General features: G+C 39.6%; 1 protein-coding gene and 1 pseudogene across 1 annotated transcript; both read right to left on the bottom strand.

The window, feature by feature from the left end:
- On the bottom strand, positions 645-3,261 carry LOC109718603 (annotated as a pseudogene).
- LOC109718376 lies at positions 14,682-18,790 on the bottom strand. Its single transcript, XM_020244584.1, has 8 exons — positions 18,377-18,790; positions 18,215-18,285; positions 18,052-18,114; positions 17,825-17,926; positions 17,599-17,664; positions 15,748-15,820; positions 15,181-15,653; positions 14,682-14,985 (listed from the first exon to the last, which is right to left on the bottom strand). Exons 1-7 carry the CDS (start codon positions 18,774-18,776, stop codon positions 15,229-15,231), a joined length of 1,200 nt encoding a protein of 399 aa, XP_020100173.1. The 5' UTR covers positions 18,777-18,790; the 3' UTR covers positions 14,682-14,985; positions 15,181-15,228.

Below are 18,790 nucleotides of genomic sequence, written 5' to 3'. Positions count from 1 at the left end.
GATTTTTATAATTATAAAAATAATTTTTTTAAAAAAATAATTATAAAAATAAACTTCTAAACGCGGTGAATGTTCACCGCATTCATAACTTCTCATTAGGAGTAGAAAAAAAATAAAAGCGGTGAATGATTCACCGCTTTTACCATCGTAGAAATATAAAAATAGGTGAGAAAAAAAAAAGAAAACGGTAAATGATTTCACTGCTTTTATAGAACTATATCTACAAATAAAATTTTAACAGATCTATTTTTAGAATAAAATTTTAGGAGGAGACTATTGCACTAAAAAACCCAAAAAAAAATCTCAGATGCTAAAAATTGACAAATCGAGATTTGACATAAATATGGTGGAAATGTCATCGACACAAAGCGGGCAACATATTGATATTCTTGATTAGCATTCATTGAAAGATAATAAAATCATCACTCTAAATGGGCATGTATGGCTGTTCAGAAAGAAGAGAACAATCAAAATCAGAAAGAATTCTAGTACAATCCTAAATATCTAGCTTCAGTACCGACTGTTATTCCCCCTACTCAAAAAGTGAAAGATCAATATGGCTATGTCAAAGATGATCAAATTCTACTGCACGATTCGTTTAAGCAAAATAAGTTTGCAGACAAACCATATAGATAAACAAACAATGAAAACGAGAAACTACGTCTTACTATAATAAAGCTCTATAATCCTTACTATTCATTTGAACAAATTACATATTTCCTATGCACATATGTTAACAAGCACTCCTTAAATCCCTAAAACTCTCATCATACAAGCACAAGTAGCTAAATCTACATATATACATATGCTCGGTATAAGTTACTCGAGCACCATAACTATACACACTGCAAGCGGAAGATATTTATCTATCACACATAGGAAAATTAGCAGCTATTACCACTCGAGGTTTGATCTACCTGCTGGTCCTGATCCTTTATGTTGAGCCAGTGGCAATCGTCAAACTTACAGTTCGCGGAACCTTTCAGGTTCTCGGGCACATCCGTAGGCTCCAAAAAGAAGGGCGTCCATGTCGGCGTCCCGTCCTCGTACGAGTTTTGAGTAAGGCGTCGAATATCTGAGCCGTCGATGTTTACAGTGAAAATTTCACCATAAGGCTGATAATGGTGGGGGTTCGAGATAGGCTCAGCGGAAATCCCTGCGTAGTCCGAAGTGAACACTAACTTCTTCGAATCCGGACTGAACCACGGATGGTTTGCCCGCCCCCCATCCCCGCTCTGCACCACCTTTCTCAATCCGGTCCCGTTCGGATGAACCATGTAGATGGCGAAGCTCCCCGAGCCGGGACTGTCCCTGTCGGAGGAAAAGGCGATCCACTCCCCGTCAGGAGACCAGTTGCACATGGTGTCAGTCCAGGGGCCCTCGGTGAGCCGGCGGAGGCTCGCGGACTCGCCGTGGACCGCGTCCATGACATAGAGGTTCTTGTGGCCCGACCGCCCCGACCGGAACACGACCCACTTGCCGTCCGGCGAGGGGGAGGGGAACGCATTGTTCTCCCCGCCGGCGGTCAGCTTCTTGATCGACGGCTGCGAGTTCTCGCCACCCTCGTCGATGGAAATGGATATGATGTCCACCTTGGTGCCCTCGCCGGCGAAATCGGGCCCGTGGCTGGTGTAGATAACCCCCTTCCGCTTCCAATCCCACGCCGTGGGGAAGGCGTTGCCGGAGAATACCTCCCGGGGCCCGCCGGAGCCGTCGGAATTGACGACGAACAGGCCGGGCAATCCGACGAACGCTATGCGGGCGCCGTCAGGGGAGAAGGAAGGGAAGGAGCCGTCGATCCGGAGCAGCGAGAATTCGTGCGGCGACGGGCTCCTGATATTCTCCAACAACAACGGAGAGCTCCCGGCGGTGCTCCCCCCCCTGCAGCGGTGGTACCCGACCCTCGACGAGTCGGGGGACAGGAAGGGGTTGTAGTGGTGGGCGAAAGGCGCGATGGGGCGGGTGACCTCGACAAAGGAAGAAGAAGAAGAGGAAGAGGAAATAATGTCGTGGTCGTCGTCGTCGGGGATGTGCACCAGCTCGATGTGGCGGAATTGGGAGGAGGGGCGGCGGGTGGCGACGGCGATGAGGCGCGGAGAGGCGGGGGTGAAACGGCGTGGAAGCGGGAGGGGTTGACGCGGCGGAACGGAGACGAGGAGGGGGGGCGTCGGGTCGGCGGAGGGAGGTAGGTCGGCGCGAAGACGCTCCACCAGCCGCCGTCGCCGTCGGAGGTGCGGCGGTGGAAGAAGAGGGTGGAGTCGTCGGCCCAGGAGGGCCAGCCGGCGCGGGGGAGGAGGAGGGTGCGGCGGGCGCCGTCGAGGGTGCGGAAGAGGAAGAGGGAGGTGGGCAGGTCGTCGAGGTCGGAGGGCCAGGGGAGGGCGAGGGGGGCGGAGGCGACGGCGGTCCAGAGGCCGGAGGGGGAGACGGCGGGGCTGAAGTCGTAGGAGTCCGCGGGGGAGAGACGGCGGGTGCGGGAGGAGGGGAGGTGGGTGGAGTAGACGGCCGACCAGCTGGCGCGGGGGACGCCGGAGGGCTGCCGGGTGGAGGCGTAGACGAGGTGCCGGCCGCCGCGCACGAGGGACGGGCGGTCTTTGAAGGAGACGTCGGCGGAGGACAGGAGGGGGAAGGGGGCGAGCTGGAGCTGCAGGGAGAGCCGCCTTTTATAGTTGTGGGAGGAGGAGGAGTATATGTCGGAGGAGGAGGAGGAGGGGAGAGGAGAGGAGTATATGTTGGAGGAGGAGTTGCGCTCGGAGATGTAGAGGAAGGAGCTGGAGGAGGAGGAGGATGGCGAGGGGAAGAAGCCGTTGAAGTTGACGGAGACGCCGTCGGTGAGGCGGAGCTCGTCGGAGGAGGAGGAGGAGGAGTTGGAGGGTGGAACGGGAATGGGAACGGAGAAGATGTCAAAGGCGTAGCGGCTGCGGCCGAGGGTGGTGAAGATGATGGTGCCGGGGGACGACGACGAGGAGGAGGATAAGGAGCAAGCAGTGAAGAAGAAGAAAAAGAAGAAGAAGAAGAAGAGCGAGCAGCGAAGACGACTCTGATGAGGGGCCATGGTCTCGCTCTCTGTCTCTCTGCCTCTCTGCTCTCTAGCTTTCTTCTGGATTAATTGAGGTGGATGATGCACGGAAGGGCCTCTTCTCTCTTAATTATTATGTAAGTGCGACGCAGTATCTGGAGACGGACATGACATGAGGAACGGCCACGCCCACGCCACACCACCCACATTCAATATTCTTTCCTGCCCTGGGATAAGAATTTGTACTGTTGTGGCCCGTGGAGTTCTGGAGTTGGTTGTTAACAATGTCAAACAGAAGATGACCCAAAAATGGCGACATTTTCTTTTTTTCTTTTTTTTTTTTTCCTATTTCCAATTTTATGGAATAAATTTTTCTTTCTATTTGCATAAAAGATTCACTATTTTTTTTTTCTTTGCAAAAACAAATTATTTTTTCTAAAAATTTTAGCAAATTTAATTAGAAAAAATTTTAACCTGAATAAATTATTCTTCCATTTAAAAAGATCGGCAGAACATGCTATCAAGGCTTTCACGTGTAAAAAAGGGTGTACGATGTCATTTTTTTATAGTAATATATAAAATATAAGCATATTATTCGTTCTCTATACTGTTTGCTATGTGGTAAATTTCAAAATTAATTACAACCAAATAAACAATGCAACGCATATAAAATAGTGCATAATTTATATGATTAGTATAGGGCTCGCTGTCACAGCACAAAGATTTTCTCTGCGATTTTGCTTTGCAATCACCCAAACTCCAAAGCGGACATCTGACGGAGGTTTTGGCTTGGAATCTTCTAGAAGCTTCTATATGGTTCTCGAGACGGATGGTGCGGATACCGGAGGGTCAAGAGTCCCTTAGAGTTTCTAGGATAATAAATGTATGACTCTTCGAGTTCTATGCTTATTTATTAGGACCCTTGGGAGACCGCGTGGCCTCCCCTTTTGGCTAGTAGTATTGTGCCACTTGGCACCTTTTTATTGGCTTTATGGATGGCGAGTGGCCTATAAAGAGTGTGGCCTCCACCCCCTCTCATTTCAGAATCTCATATTGTATTCTCAACCTTAAAGTAATAGAAGAGCTTTCTTCTTGTCTCTCTCTTGTACTTAGTCTAGGGCGAGCGAGGTCCTAACTTAGCAAATAGAGAGGCAGGCTTGCTCACTTCGCGAAGGAAGGCGAGCGCCGCACGGGCTTTTGCGAGCAATTTCGTTTAGTCCGTGACATCGCGCTTCATTGCGGATAGATGTTATCTTTCCAAATTAGTATATATAATTATCAAGAATTTAATATTAAAATATTATAATCAAATGAATGAAAAAATTACCAATAAAATAATCTAATGTACATTATAAGAAATATAAGATGATTGTTCATATAAAAGTCCAGTCAACTGAAAATGTCACAATTATTTTTTCGAATATGTCCAATATCATAATAGTCATCAATTCAATACCAGTAGTTCATACTCTAATTATCCACAGGCTTTTTTCTCTAATAGGATTATTATGAATTGAGCTAGAATGCTTTTAGAAGCACCACCAATCTCTTGATGCTTCTAAGTTTCTAGCCCTTGGATCTACTGCTTAATTATTAAAACCACTTGGATCAAACACTATTCCACCTACCACCACCTGCCATAATCATCTCAACCCTACATCTCTCTATCCAACGGTTAAAAATTCAAAAGCACCACCCCCTTGGTGCTTTTGAGAGTATTCTAGCTCAACTCGTCTTATTATTATTATTATTATTATTATTATTTACTATAATCCAAAAGAATTTTTGTAAATCCTAAGATGCAAAAGTTTTGCGAATTGAATTAGCCATATGGGATTCTAGCCCAAAAAATTGATCCTCAACTTATGTAGTGTTCCTGGGGTTTAGCTGACGGAATGACTATAGTATCAGCGACTAGTCGACACTTCTATAGAGTGTCGGGATGAGTCGAAATCGTTTTGGCACAAAATATATGCAAAAACAGACTCGACGCACTCAAATAAGCCAAAACTAAAGTTTTGGCAGTTCAGGGCGCCCAGAAATGGTTTAGGGTTCCCAGATCCTGAGTGTTGTTTTGTATTAGATGCTAAAGTCATTCGGACCCTGTTTAGAGCGCCCGGAAGTTAGGTCCGAAAGTTTACTTCGTGAATATCGATCATATTGACACGCAGGTGGTAGTCGGTGAGATCCGCCGGAATAGGATAGCGGTGTAGCGGACCGTCGGACGGAGGAACTGTGGTGCTGTTTGTGCAGGCTGGAAATTTTGGGTGCCCAGTTCTGGGTTCTGGACGCCCGAATCTTGGATTTTCTACAGCAGTACAGGTTAGCAATGTTTGCTCTTGTAGCTCATTTTATCTAACCTACACTACTATAAAAAGATGTGGATGTTCCCTGAGTGTTCTTTTCACCTCTTCTTCACAGTGAGTTTGTAATTTTGCATTTTAGCCCCTCCAATCCTTCAAATTTTTACTTTTGACATTGAGGACTTGAAAATTCAGGAGGATTCTAGCAACGACCTTGAAAGATTTGGCCTGTGTACGGCGTAGGAGAATCCAAATTCTGTGAAATTTGATTTGGAGGATTGTAGACTCATGGGAGAGTGTGTGGAACCAATTTAATAGCATGTAATTGAGATTAGTATGATCAAATTATTGTTTTCTTGGAATTTTGGTGTTCTTGAGCTGAAATTGACATTTTCTTGGTGTTTTTGGATTCAAATCTTCTTGGAGCTGGATTTTTGATGTGGGAATTGGTTTTCCATCATCCTCTACATGTTTAAAAGTTTTTCCCACCTAAATTCGAGATGTGAGAGGTGAGTTTTAGCTCAGATTTGGATAATTAAGCATGTATACTAATTTTTGGGAGCTTTGATGGATTTCTTAGATTTTTTAATCCAGATTTTGATGGAAAGCTTATAGACGGATTTGGTTTGATTTCTTACTTTATTTGGAAGGTTTGTGACCCAACTCCACTGATTTTTATAAGCTAGAATTCTCAGATTGTGTTAGAATAAGCAGATTGCNCTCAAGTGGGTTGGAACAAGCTTGGGAACAAGCTTGTTCCAACCCCAGGTGGGAACAAGTGTTCCCACCCATAACGGGTTGTACCTGGTACAACCCGTTATGGGTGGGAACACTTGTTCCCACCATTTTTTTTTTTTTGTTTGGGTATAAAGGGGGGGATATCCCCCTTATCCCCCCCTTTATACCCGAGCCAAACGGAGTGTTATTATCCAAAGGCTTTTTTTCTCTAATAGGATTATTATGAATTGAGTTAGAATATTTTTAGAAACACCAATCTCTTTGTGTTTCTAAGTTTCTAGCCCTTGGATCTACTGCTTAATTATTAATACCACTTGGATCAAACACTATTCCACCTACCACCACCATCACAATTATCTCAACCCTACATCTCTCTATCCAATAGTTAAAAATTCAAAAGCGCCACCTCCTTAGTGCTTTTGAGAGTATTCTAGCTCAACTCGTATTATTATTATTATTATTATTATTTACTATAACCCAAAAGAATTTTTGTAAATCCTATGATGCAAAAGTTGTGCGAATTGAATTGGCCATATGGGATTCTAGCCAAAAAAATTGATCCTCAACTTATGTAGTGTCCCTGGGGTTTAGCTAATGGAATGACTACAGTATCAGCGACTAGTCGACACTTCTATAGAGTGTCGGGACGAGTCGGAATAGTTTTGACACAAAATATATGCAAAAACGGACTCGACGCACTCAAATAAGCCAAAACTAAAGTTTTAGCAGTTCAAGGCGCCCAGAAATGGTTTAGGGCTCCCAGATCCTGAGTGCTGTTTTGTATTAGATGCTGAAGTCATTCAGACCCTGTTTAGAGCACCCGGAAGTTGGGTCTGAAAGTTCACTTCGTGAATATCAATCATATTGACACGTGGGTGGTGGTCGGTTGGATTCACCGGAACAGGATAGCGGTGTAGCGGATCGTCAGACGAAGGAACCGTGGTGCTGTTTGTGCAGGCTGGAAGTTCTGGGTGCTCGGTTATGGGTTTTGGGCGTCCGAATCTTGGATTTTCTATAGCAGTACAGGTTAGCAATGTTTGCTTTTGTAGCTCATTTTATCTAACCTACACTACTATAAAAAGATGTGGACGTTCCCTGAGAGTTCTTTTCACCTCTTCTTCACAGTGAGTTTGTAATTTTGCATTTTAGCCCCTCCAATCCTTCAAATTTTTACTTTTGGCATTGAGGACTTGAAAATTCAGCAGGATTCCAGCAACGACCTTGAAAGATTTGGCCTGTGTGCGGCGTAGGAGCATCCAAATTCTATGAAATTTGATTTGGAGGATTGTAGACTCGTGGGAAAGTGTGTGGAACCAATTTAATAGCATGTAATTGAGGTTAGTATGATCAAATTATTATTTTCTTGGAATTTTGGTGTTCTTGAGCTGAAATTGACATTTTCTTGGTGTTTTTGGATCCAAATCTTCTTGGAGCTGGATTTTGATGTGGGAATTGATTTTCCATCATCCTCTACATGTTTAAAAGTTTTTCCCACCTAAATTCGAGATGTGAGAGGTGAGTTTTAGCTCAGATTTGGATAATTAAGCATGTATACTGATTTTTGGGAGCTTTGATGGATTTCTTAGATTTTTTAATCCAGATTTTGATGGGAAGCTTATAGACGGATTTGGTTTGATTTCTTACTTTATTTGGAAGGTTTGTGACCCAACTCCACTGATTTTTATAAGCTAGAATTCTCAGATTGTGCTAGAACAAGCAGATTGCTTAAGTGCTGAAGTTCTGGATGCAGGTTCTGGGCATCCAGAAGTGGGTCCGAATTGGTGTGAAGGCTTTTTGATGATCATTTCGAGCTCAATTTTGGTGAAAAATTTGGGGAATTGCTCTTTAGCCTTTTGAGGTGAGTTGGGTGAAGTTTCACTGCATTTGGACTTCAAAATTGGATTAAATCCCATGTTGAACTCGTATAGGTTAAAGCTGCCAGCTTACTGTTCTGGACCCTTGATCTGGGCGCCCAAAAGTTGCCGCAGGAAGATCCAAATCTCGACAGCAACCTGATTTAGCTTGTTTTGACGCTGATCTTTTATAGGGCCTTCTCCCTCGACTTCCTACCTTTGTTGAAGTCGCGTTTAAGGTGGGTTAATGTCGTTCAAAGCTTTTAGAATTTATAGTTTTGCATATAATCATCTTGTTTAATAGCTCAAACTGTAGATTTGCATATTATAGATGAAATCTAAGCTTTAGAGCATGCTTAGTTAATTTATAATGATTATTATCTGTTGAACTGGGATTTGACTCAGGAGAAAACTTATTAACCTACACCTGTCACTTTTCGAAAAGTTATCAGATTTAGCTTCAAGAGCTGATTTTCTTTTGTATCACCGCTGTTAGTGTGTCATGGATACTTAGAATAGTGCAAGTTGAGATTACGCTCGTACTGAGGGGCCAAGCTCATTTTTATAGTAGAGTTAGTTGTTTTGTACTGTCGAGTACCGTCGGGGCTGACTGTGGGCCCAGATTCTTACAACTTGTCTCAAATTGTGCCGAGAGCACATGAGCCTTGGTTGTTAGACCAGTTTGATCCATTTGTATTGATTATAGCCTATGTCAGCCTGATTGAGCTTGATAAAGACACGCTTCCATGCTCGGTTGGATAGCTCCCCCGAGTGCCGCTACGGAGTAAGGCTTTTCTTGCGTTGACGTCGCAGCAGTCTCCTTTAGGTAATTTCCTTGGACCGACCACCCCCGTGGGTGGTGTGCAATGTAGTTTGAGTACAGGCTAGACTGGCCAATTGGTGGTCCCTTGTGATTGGGTCAGTTGTGGCTGATTTGTAGTTAGAGATGCATTTATATGTTTACAAAAAATATGGTTTGGATAGCGACAATATAGTGGCATTTAGCTGTAGAATTTCTTCCAGCTTATTTTACTATCTTTTACCTATTAGTTGCTTACTCGTACTGTAGACTTAGTGGGTAGGCCGTTAGGGTTGGTAACGGTACCCACTAAGAACTACTCTGCTTTGTAGTAGTTCTCACACCCTTTATTGCTATCTTTTTTTTATAGAGCCGTCAGTTGCTGGTGCAGCTCCTGAGCAAGATAAGGGAGTCACGAACTAGATCCCTATCTTCCCCTGTCACCATACTAGAGAAATACCCCTACCAGAGATAGTTTTGGATGTTGTCATATACAAACAGTTGTATTTAGTTTTACTCTCTGAGAGGTGGTTACATTTTGAAACTTATCTGTACAGTGGGCCTTTTTATTTATATATGTTTCAGTTTTTTTTTTTTTACAGCTCTATACTTCTTATAGTAGTTATTATCTGTGTGTAGGTACAGCTATTGCTTCGTATACACGAAAAATTCCTATGTATATGACGAGTCTGTTGACGAGCTCGGGGAACGTGTTAATCCGGGGCATGATAGATTAAATTGATATCAGAGCTTAGGATTAGATTGTTGGGACCTAGGAAACCTTAGGCCATAGTAGACCTTAGGAAGCCAAGGCGTGAGAGATGTGACTTATTGCGAAAGTATGTAATTGAATTGTTTTAACTCCTTCTAGATTTGAGGGAGTAACTAAAGGAGTGTCTGCTTCCGCCAAATGAACTATGTCGATTGTAGACGACATAATTTCGTGAAGGAATAAGGACGATCTTCTAGACTTTCACTTGATTGGGTTGAGGTTTGCTTTGTATTTTGTATCTGATAATTGTTTTCGTTTCAGGTAACCATGATGCCTTATCGACGCAGAGGTCGACCACCCGCGAGATCATCCCGCGCCACCGAAGGTGCCAAAGCAGGCAAGACCGAGTGCACCCTCAGATTTGAGAGAGCAGTTAGCTATCTTGGCTAAGGCGACCAAGCAGCAGGGTGCGTTACTGCAGAGCATGTGCGACACGTTCACTCAACAGCCGAGTGCAGTATCTAGAGCCTCAAAGCCACAGGCACCACCCTCGACTACCCCAATAGGCACGCCAGTCGTACTTGCATCCCCACCAGCGACAACCCCCACAGCACCGCCTACACCTACCGGAGAGGCATCACGGTCAGACGAATAGATGATAGAGGCCGATCAGGAGTGGATGACCGAGAGGCTAGCCCGTTTTTGCCGATTTGATCCGCCTCACTTTGATAGTAGTCACACCGAGCCTTGGGTTGTGGAGTCATGGGTGAGTGCGATGGAGAAGTTGTTTGAGAATCTCTTTATACCAGAGAGAAAGCAGGTCCACCTGACAGTAGAATGGACATATGTCCACAAACAACGCTCCCATAAATTTATATGATAGAAATGTCAATAATAAAATTAAGTAAATTTGCTATATAGTACTTTAAATTTTTATATATTAAAAATTATAAAATTTAGATGCAAATATTAAAATAAAATAAATTTTTTCTATACAATTTTGATGTACCAGGTACACCGAATTTATAGAAAGGACATTTATCTAGAAATGGAGGGTGCTCCGCAATAGATATGAGGACTTCGGTGAAGTTTATTGGCTGCATCTAGTATATACATACATCTCATATGCACCAGTAGATTTATACAGTGAAGATGTCAAAACTAAAAATTTAATTAATTCAATTTATTTTATAAATTTTAAAATATTTATATGTTAATATTTATAAATTTTATAATATATTCACTAAAATAAAGATATATTTTCTATTCGATCTATGGTGCATCGGGTGCACCTATGGATGGAGACATGTCCACAAACACTACTCTCCAATGCAAATTATTATGTGCACTTAATGTATGTGATACACACCAGCAAATTTATTTGATAAAAATGTCAAAATAAAATTTTAAATAAAATTGTCAAAAAAAAAATTTAGAATAAAATTTCATTAATTAAATTTATATTATAGTATTTTAAATGTCTTATATTAAAATAAAATAAAAATTGTTATAGGATCTATGGTACACCGGGTGCAGCGTAAATATAGATAGGACACGTGTCAAGATAAAAATATTACCCCACACTCTTTAACACGTGGCAGTACAGCAACCTCACTCCTCGGACTTTAGTTAGAAGAATATATATAGAACAGATGCACTCAAGACCCTCCCACGGACCATACATATGTCCATAGTCACCGGCCTATGTTGCATCAGGTGCACCGAAAGGAACCTGACGACACGTGGCAGCACAGCAACCTCTTCACAGACTTTAGTATATAGTAATATAGTAATAGATTATACTGTTTTTTTACCTTTTCTTAATTATTATATTTATTATGCCTTAGGTAACGATTCGTCTCTCAAGAAAAAATGTATACAACTATAATTTGTCAATTATACTTTTCAAAAATAATAATATTCTATAGAGATTTTAAATTCTTAAATTGCGTAACATACTCTCTAATAGTGCAACGCTCGATCAAAAGTACAACACTTCAAATAAAAATTTTAAACATTAAATTATATTCCACTGTTTGAAAATATGTTACACTATTTAATTATAATTTAAAATTTTTATTAAAGAAAACAAAATGCTGCAATATTTTAAAACTATTTCACTATTTAACATAATATTGTAAAATTTATGTATAAATCTAAATTATATTGCACTATATATTCTTGTTTATTTAATATATTTAGGTTAGCATTCTTGTCTCTCCAGAAAAAATACATGTAATCATGATTTGTTAATTGCATTTTTCAAAAAAGAAAATTCTATTTAATGTTAGATTCTACTGAGCTGAAATTGTACATCATACTTCTTAATAATGCAATATTCGGTAAAAGGTGCAACATTTTGATCTTTTTTAACAAAAAAACTTCAAACAACAAAAATTTAAAACACTTAAAAGTATATACTATTTATCTTGTACTTTTTATTCAAACTTGCATTTGGTATTGCACGATTTATATTTATATTGCACTATTTTAATTTTACTTATTATTTTTTACTATTTTATTTTTGTATCATACGAGAGTAAGTTTTTTTTAGAAAAAAGTATATAATTGTAATTATGGCTGTTAATTTTAGGTTCCACGAATTCAAAATGAGAGAGAGAGAGAGAGAGAGAGAAGGAATATTTTGATCATTTCAAAAAATATTCAGTACTAATCTGCAAATTTGAAAAAAAAAATTATTCTATTTTGTAAAAATACAAAATCAATGAATTTTTCATGCAAATTGATCTCATTTTTTGTGTTTTTGTCATTGTCTATAACCTTATCCCACTCGGTAACCAGCAAATATGGGGTGAGCACGATACTAAATAATTTTTTTTTTTGGGAAACTTCAAATACCCATTCTGTGATTTTACACTTTCTCACTTTAGTACTCTTTAGTTTAAAGTGTATCAATTTAGTACCCTGTGGTTTCGTACTTTCTCATTTTAGTACCCTATAGTTTAAAATGTATCAAGTTAGTACCCTATGATTTTTTTTTTTTATCAAGTTACTACCCTGAGGTTTCAATTTTCTCTTTTTATTATTCATTTCAGAGTATATAATTTAACGAAATATTAAACCACAGAATACTAAAGTGAGAAAGTGTGAAACTAAATAGTACTAACTTAATACAATTTAAACCACAAGATATATTTGAAGTTTCCTTTTTTTTTTATAGTTTAAAGAATAATAATCCACACATAAAAAGGGATGTAGATGCCCCACTTGGTCAGAGAAAATATTTTGCAGAAGATCTTCAATTTCCAATGGCAAGTTACCTCGACCGAGGATTAGGGCTGGCAAATGAGCCAGCCGGCTTGCGTTCGACTCGCATTCAGCTCGATATTCGACTCGCTCAAACTCGACTCGAAATTAAATAAGCCGAGCTTGAACAAAAAATAAAAGCTCGAAATTCATTTCAAACCGAACTTGAGTATTACTCGGCTTGCTCGAATTAGGCTCAAAAAGTTCGAATATATATATATATAAAAATATATAAATATAATATATTTTGTTATATATAGATTGAGTCAGTAATTTGAGTTTAGTTAAAATTAGGCCAATATTGCTTGTCCATAAAAATAAACCAAACATGCCAATAAAAAAAACAAATTCCCACTAAATTTGCACTCTCTCCCTCTCTTTTTTTCACATAGCCCTAAATCTCTAATCTCTTTCTTTCTCTTTTCTTTATCTCTCACTTCAAGAGGTCAAACCTCAAGCCCCCCAAGTTCTCTTTATATTGGTATATTTAAATATTTTGTATTGTTGCTTTTATGATATTTATTATTTGTTATCGTTATCGATATGATCACTTGGTATTTTTTTCTTATTATATATGTGTTGTTGTCTTATTTTTATAAAATTTTGGCTAGATATTGATATTATTTCATAAATCTTGCACATTTACTTTGAAAATATATATTGGATCAAGTGAATAAAAAATTTCAAAAATACTTTATTTATCTAAATATGCTTAGCTAATTTTCTTAAAAAATTATAGTTTGATATGATTTTGTTACATTATAGTAAAAAGGAATGTCATTAATGGTATACTGAAAAAATTACAAAATATTTTTAAAATAAAAAATATATTATTTATATACAAAATTTAAATTTTAGTTATAATATGAGATTGAAGTTTAAATTAATTATTATACAAAAAAATAATATGGATATTGAAACGGAAGAAAAGACATGCCGAGGTTGAAAAAGATCAAATATTCAACTCATAAGTTATTTTTATATAATAAATGTATTTTATATAATTATTCGTATTTTGAATTATTAGATATACTTATTGCATCAAATGTAGGTAATGTTTTATACAAATTAAACTATTGAGAGCATACGATATTTAGAATTTCAAAGCGGCTCGTTTAGGGCTTGAGCTCGCTCGATTCGAAATTAGGCTCGCTCGAGCTCGGCTCTAATTAATTTCGAGCTAAGCTTGAGCCCAAATTTAGGCTCGAAATTAATTTCAAGCCGAATTTGAGCGGAGATAAGCTCGTTCGAGCTCAGCTCGTTTTCACCCCTATCGAGGATCAATAGAATATCAAGATTGTCAAATATGCTCTAAAATAATTAAATTAAATTTTTTAAAATCATCTTCTTTATGCAGGCAAAAAAAAATCAACCATTCTCCTAACAATAAACAATAAACCTCAAAAATTAAAGATTTGAGTAAGAGATCATGATCAAATTTGTTTCAAAAAAAAATTATCAAGAATTCAAAATTTTGAACTATCCTAAACATTTAAACAAAAAAACACAAAATACAGTCCTTCAAAATTTTGTGCTAAATAAATAATGGAATAAGTCACAAAACCTAGTGTTTAAAAGATTCAATTGTTCCAAATCATGTTCGATAGTTTCCAGTGTAACCAACTTAACTCTCAGTTATTAGCATTAATGTGATTAAAAAGAGAAATTGCTCTGTTTTACTTCGCCAAATACCAGTATTGGTGAACAATTTGGTTTCCTCAGCATTTCTAGATAGGATTCCTGATCGAATATGCATACTGATTGAAGGATAAAGGGCACATCACACTTGTCCCCTTCAGCTTTTTCGGAGAAGATAAAAAAAAAAAGGGGGTCCCAAACCCTAGTGATTCTAAGCCAAAGAATTAGAAAAATAAATAAATAAATAAGAAAGGGAGATTGATTCTTAGGTCGGTTTCGAGAAGTTAATACTGTTGAATACCTTCTAGCGAGCAGAAGATGGTTGAAGAGTCAAAAATGTACTAAACTAGTGATATTGATATTCATGCCAACTTACAAAAGAAACAAAAATCATAAAAATGATAGAATTTGGATATGTAACCTTCGACTCCGTAGCGTGCATGCATATCTAGCAGAATGTGAGAGATATGCACAATTTTAGTAGTGAAATGCTTCTCCAACTGTCAACAAAAGGTTGTAAGATAAGAGCCCCAAAAAAAAAAAAACAGAAAAGGAAGGAAACACCAGTTATAGAGCAGTGTTTAATCCACGCAGCCAAAGTCTCTTAACTGCCTCACTGGGCTAGTTAGATGGACCAAAACTCTTCCTCCATGGCATACCTGCAAAGAAAATAAATGTATTTTGGGCTTCCGTAGGAGTCTGGCGGAAATAGAGGGGAAGAAAACATTACATTATACAACAATCATACCAACCCTAATACTAACTATATAAGCGTAACGCAGACAAAAACAACTGTAGCTAACAAATTTCTGGCCAAAATACTGGCAAAATAACAAAAGGTGCATTGCTCATACCTTACGTGAGCATGGAAGTAACATATTGGTGACAGATTCATCCCAATTTTAGTAGTCAGCAAATAGCTCGGAGAGCTGTTCATCAGTCCATTGAGCGGCGGAAACTCGTGATCTAAGCTTCATTGCCTCGTTCTTTTCATGGTTAGGGTTAGACTTCACTAATCCAGCGGCAGCTGTAGAACTAGTTTCCTTACCACCCATAACATTTTCATCATTCAAACTTGGTCTCAAATCGTTAACTGAGGGGTTTTTCGTTAAATGCCTCGTAGAAGGGTCCTGAAGTTTCTGTAAGAGATGGCTAGTCTTGATAGCCATCGTCGTAGCAACTTCTGCTGTTTTCGAACGGGATGCCATCCTTTCACAAGCCCAGGAGGTGCTAGTTTCTTCAATACAAGCGTTTCCTGTTTCAATTCTCCTCCTCATCAGGGCATCTCTTTCGGACTGTTCCTCCAAATTGGTTTCCATGTGTTTCGCTAGAGAAATACAGAACAACAGCATAGCATCAACAAGGAAAGACTAATGCAAGGGGAAAGGATTAAAAACAAAAATAGATAAACAGAAATTTACCTGCAATATGAGATCTTGCCGTAAATGAGGAAATTACTTGTTTATGACAGGGTCCACAATCCTTAGTAAAAAGCTGTTCATGAAAAGAATTGTATCATGCATCGAATTTTGTAACCGAAAAACTGTCCAACGATTCACGAATCATCACCCAAGAGGTTTGCTGTAATCATCATCCAAGTCACACAGTGGGGTCTCGTAAAAAAACTAAGAAATTTTCTGATTTTGAATGTCTTGGATGTTGCTGTAACTCTCTTCAAGACTTACAACCACCATTCCATGCCATTTGCCCCAAGTTGGATATCTTATGGCCAAAACTTAGTTAGAAAAATACTAGATGACTCTGGATATTTCTAGTGTACTTTGAAAATTCAGTGATAATTGGATATATATATAAAAAAAAGACATTACATTTTTATTGTTTTAAAGATGCTTATCAAGATGATTCTCGTGTGAGAAGTTGCCTTTTCCACTTAACAAACATAAGAACATATCGCCTTAAGGTAACTTCAGTGTCATCTTAAGAGAACAGAAGTTGGGTCATCTATAAAAATCCAAGACGAATATCCCTTAACAGCAAAAATCTCGCAAGTGTGTACAAACCAAAACTGGTCCATACTACAGAAAACTATATATATGTAATAACAACATAAGAAATAACCAGCATATACCCATAAAACATAGTAAAATTTCAGATACTCACATATTGCCTCACATCATACTCTGTCTCATGGAGCCTTCTTCAACTTTGAGTTTTGCTCTAACTCTATTCCAATAGACAGAACGTAATGATGAAAAAGCATCTCTAGATGCTTAACTCTTTGTTCAATACAAACACAACCACCAGAGAGCCTCAATTCGATGTGCCCATCAAAACCAACTTTTAATACCAAAACACCACAAGTTCTACCGTAAAGTTCAATGTTTCCAATCGAGGATTTAAGCACCAGTTGGCGTGAACAATAGCGACGCGCTGCATCATGCCAACATGCTTCTGATATGGTACAACACATGTACTGACACCATGACTCATAACCTATTACTTTTAATTTTCCGACCAATAGAGCTAAAAACTGTTTGGGATCTATTTTATTCTACTATTGATGCATTTTGATGATCCAAGTTTGATGAAATAAAGCATTAAGATTGGCGAAAATTCGATTTCCTCAATAATTAGTAGTTGTTTCTGGAAAAGCCAGATAATTTTGTGAAAAGATGATCAAATTAGTGACAGATAATGGATAGATCTTTTTACTTCTATCCATTACAAGCAACAAGCATATATTTGCATAAAATAGTTCCATGGAATAAGTGATTAATTACGGGGATCATGGTTTTTTTTTTTTTTTCTTTTTCCCAAATCTTTGTCCTCAACCTAATGAGATCCTGACTCATTTTTAAGAAATTGCTTTGAAACTACCATATATTTCAATCAATACAATATAAAAAATAAGAGAAAAATGCATGTGCCAACGAGAGCTTCCTCGCTTTACACATTTTGTCACAAAACCCTTACCCTATTTATAATACTTGAAAAGGCATTGTTTCACCCAATATAGACACCCCATTGGCAAAGTACGCAACCGATTACAAAGCACACACTCTTTCGACTAGCAAACAAAACTTTTTCAAATTCAAAGCAAACACAAGAAATAAACATGAACATATTTAGCACCAAATAATCACCAGAATCATCAACAACAATAAGAGACCATGTAACTCAAATCTGCTAATTTTCTCTGAAAAGTGGATGAAAAAAAAAAAGGTAAAGAAGCAACAGCATTCGCTTGCTACAAGAATAACCATCAGCCATGAGATATATTCATAATCCAATCAACTACGCAACATACGCACCTTCACAATATTGTTTATTGTTACATTGAGGTAGCAAACAGAGCGAGCAGGGCAGAAGACAACCACCTGAAAATCGATCCGTTTCCAAGAATCAACTTCCCTCATTCAAAAGAACAATTAATATAGAGCTGATGGGTAAGAAACATTCATCTTATGAAATTGGACTCCCTAAAAAGGTCTCATTACAAGGAAAAGTTAGATTCGCACACTTCAGAATATTTCCGACCTGCTTCAGAATAAGGACACATCCAACAGAGATACCACCGCCAAGATTGCCGTCCGAAATAACTTTACGGTGAACGAAAGCACCGATCATGCCTGTTGGATCCTAAAGCAAGCAAATCATAAGCACCGATCATGCCCGTTGGATCCTAAAACAAGCAAATCATAAGCACCGATCATGCCTGTACATCATCACAGCTCACTTAGCACACAGGTCATCAACAACCTTACCTTCAGAGTAAGAAACAGGTCTCCAAGCCCGTTTGGCGTGCACAACTTGACGACCCCCACCACCTGGTTGCCCAACTTCTTAAACTAAATCAGTCCGAAGAGTATCACAATAGATCAAATCAAAGCAAAACTTAATATGGATTAAGAAGGTTTCAATATGGACATGAGGTATTCGATCAATTGACGACGTCTTAATTGACCCGATCCGGCGTACCGACGCAGCATGGTCCTCCCCTAAAACTCACCATAAACCACCAAATTAGGGAGAAAAGTACATGATCGGCGGCTTCAGAGCATCAAATCGGAAGAATCGATCTCCACTCACCTAGAGAGTCAATGGCGCTGAGCCAGGGATCGAGCGTGAAATCCCCATCCTCCGCATCAACAAGATCCGACGGCGGATCGTCCCGCCTCATCTGCGGCTCCGACCGAGAGCCGATGACGCAAGGGGCGGCAACGGCGGAGGGGGCGGAGGATCTCCGGCGCATAGAGGCCTGAACGGCGCCGGCGGGGCCGGGGATGAGGCGGGGGCCGGCGGCGGCGAGGGAGGGTTTTGGTGGAGGAGGGTTGGGAGTGGTTGGGGTTAGGGTTAGGGTTTGGGAGCAGGGGCGGAGAGGAGGAAGGGAGGAGGAGGAGGAGGAGGATGAGCGGGGGAGGAGGAGGAGGTCGGAGTCGTCGACGTCGATGGCGTCCTCCCAACGATGATCATCTTCGACGTCGCCCATTCTCTCTCTCTCTC

The sequence above is a fragment of the Ananas comosus genome, linkage group 1 (genome assembly GCF_001540865.1).
Source record: "Ananas comosus cultivar F153 linkage group 1, ASM154086v1, whole genome shotgun sequence".
NCBI classification, from domain to species: Eukaryota; Viridiplantae; Streptophyta; class Magnoliopsida; order Poales; family Bromeliaceae; genus Ananas; species Ananas comosus.
Note: the sequence above shows the minus strand (reverse complement) of the source record. Positions and strands in the feature narration are given on the sequence as shown.

What these genes read in the sequence shown, in the direction of transcription:
- LOC109718376 (XM_020244584.1), bottom strand. Translation starts at nt 18,776, where the DNA reads ATGGGCGACGTCGAAGATGATCATCGTTGGGAGGACGCCATCGACGTC. An exon ending in CAATAAACAATATTGTGAAG is followed by an intron (nt 15,821 to 17,598) that starts GTGCGTATGTTG and finishes TTTCATGAACAG; the next exon opens with CTTTTTACTAAGGATTGTGG. An exon ending in GGCAAGATCTCATATTGCAG is followed by an intron (nt 15,654 to 15,747) that starts GTAAATTTCTGT and finishes GTATTTCTCTAG; the next exon opens with CGAAACACATGGAAACCAAT.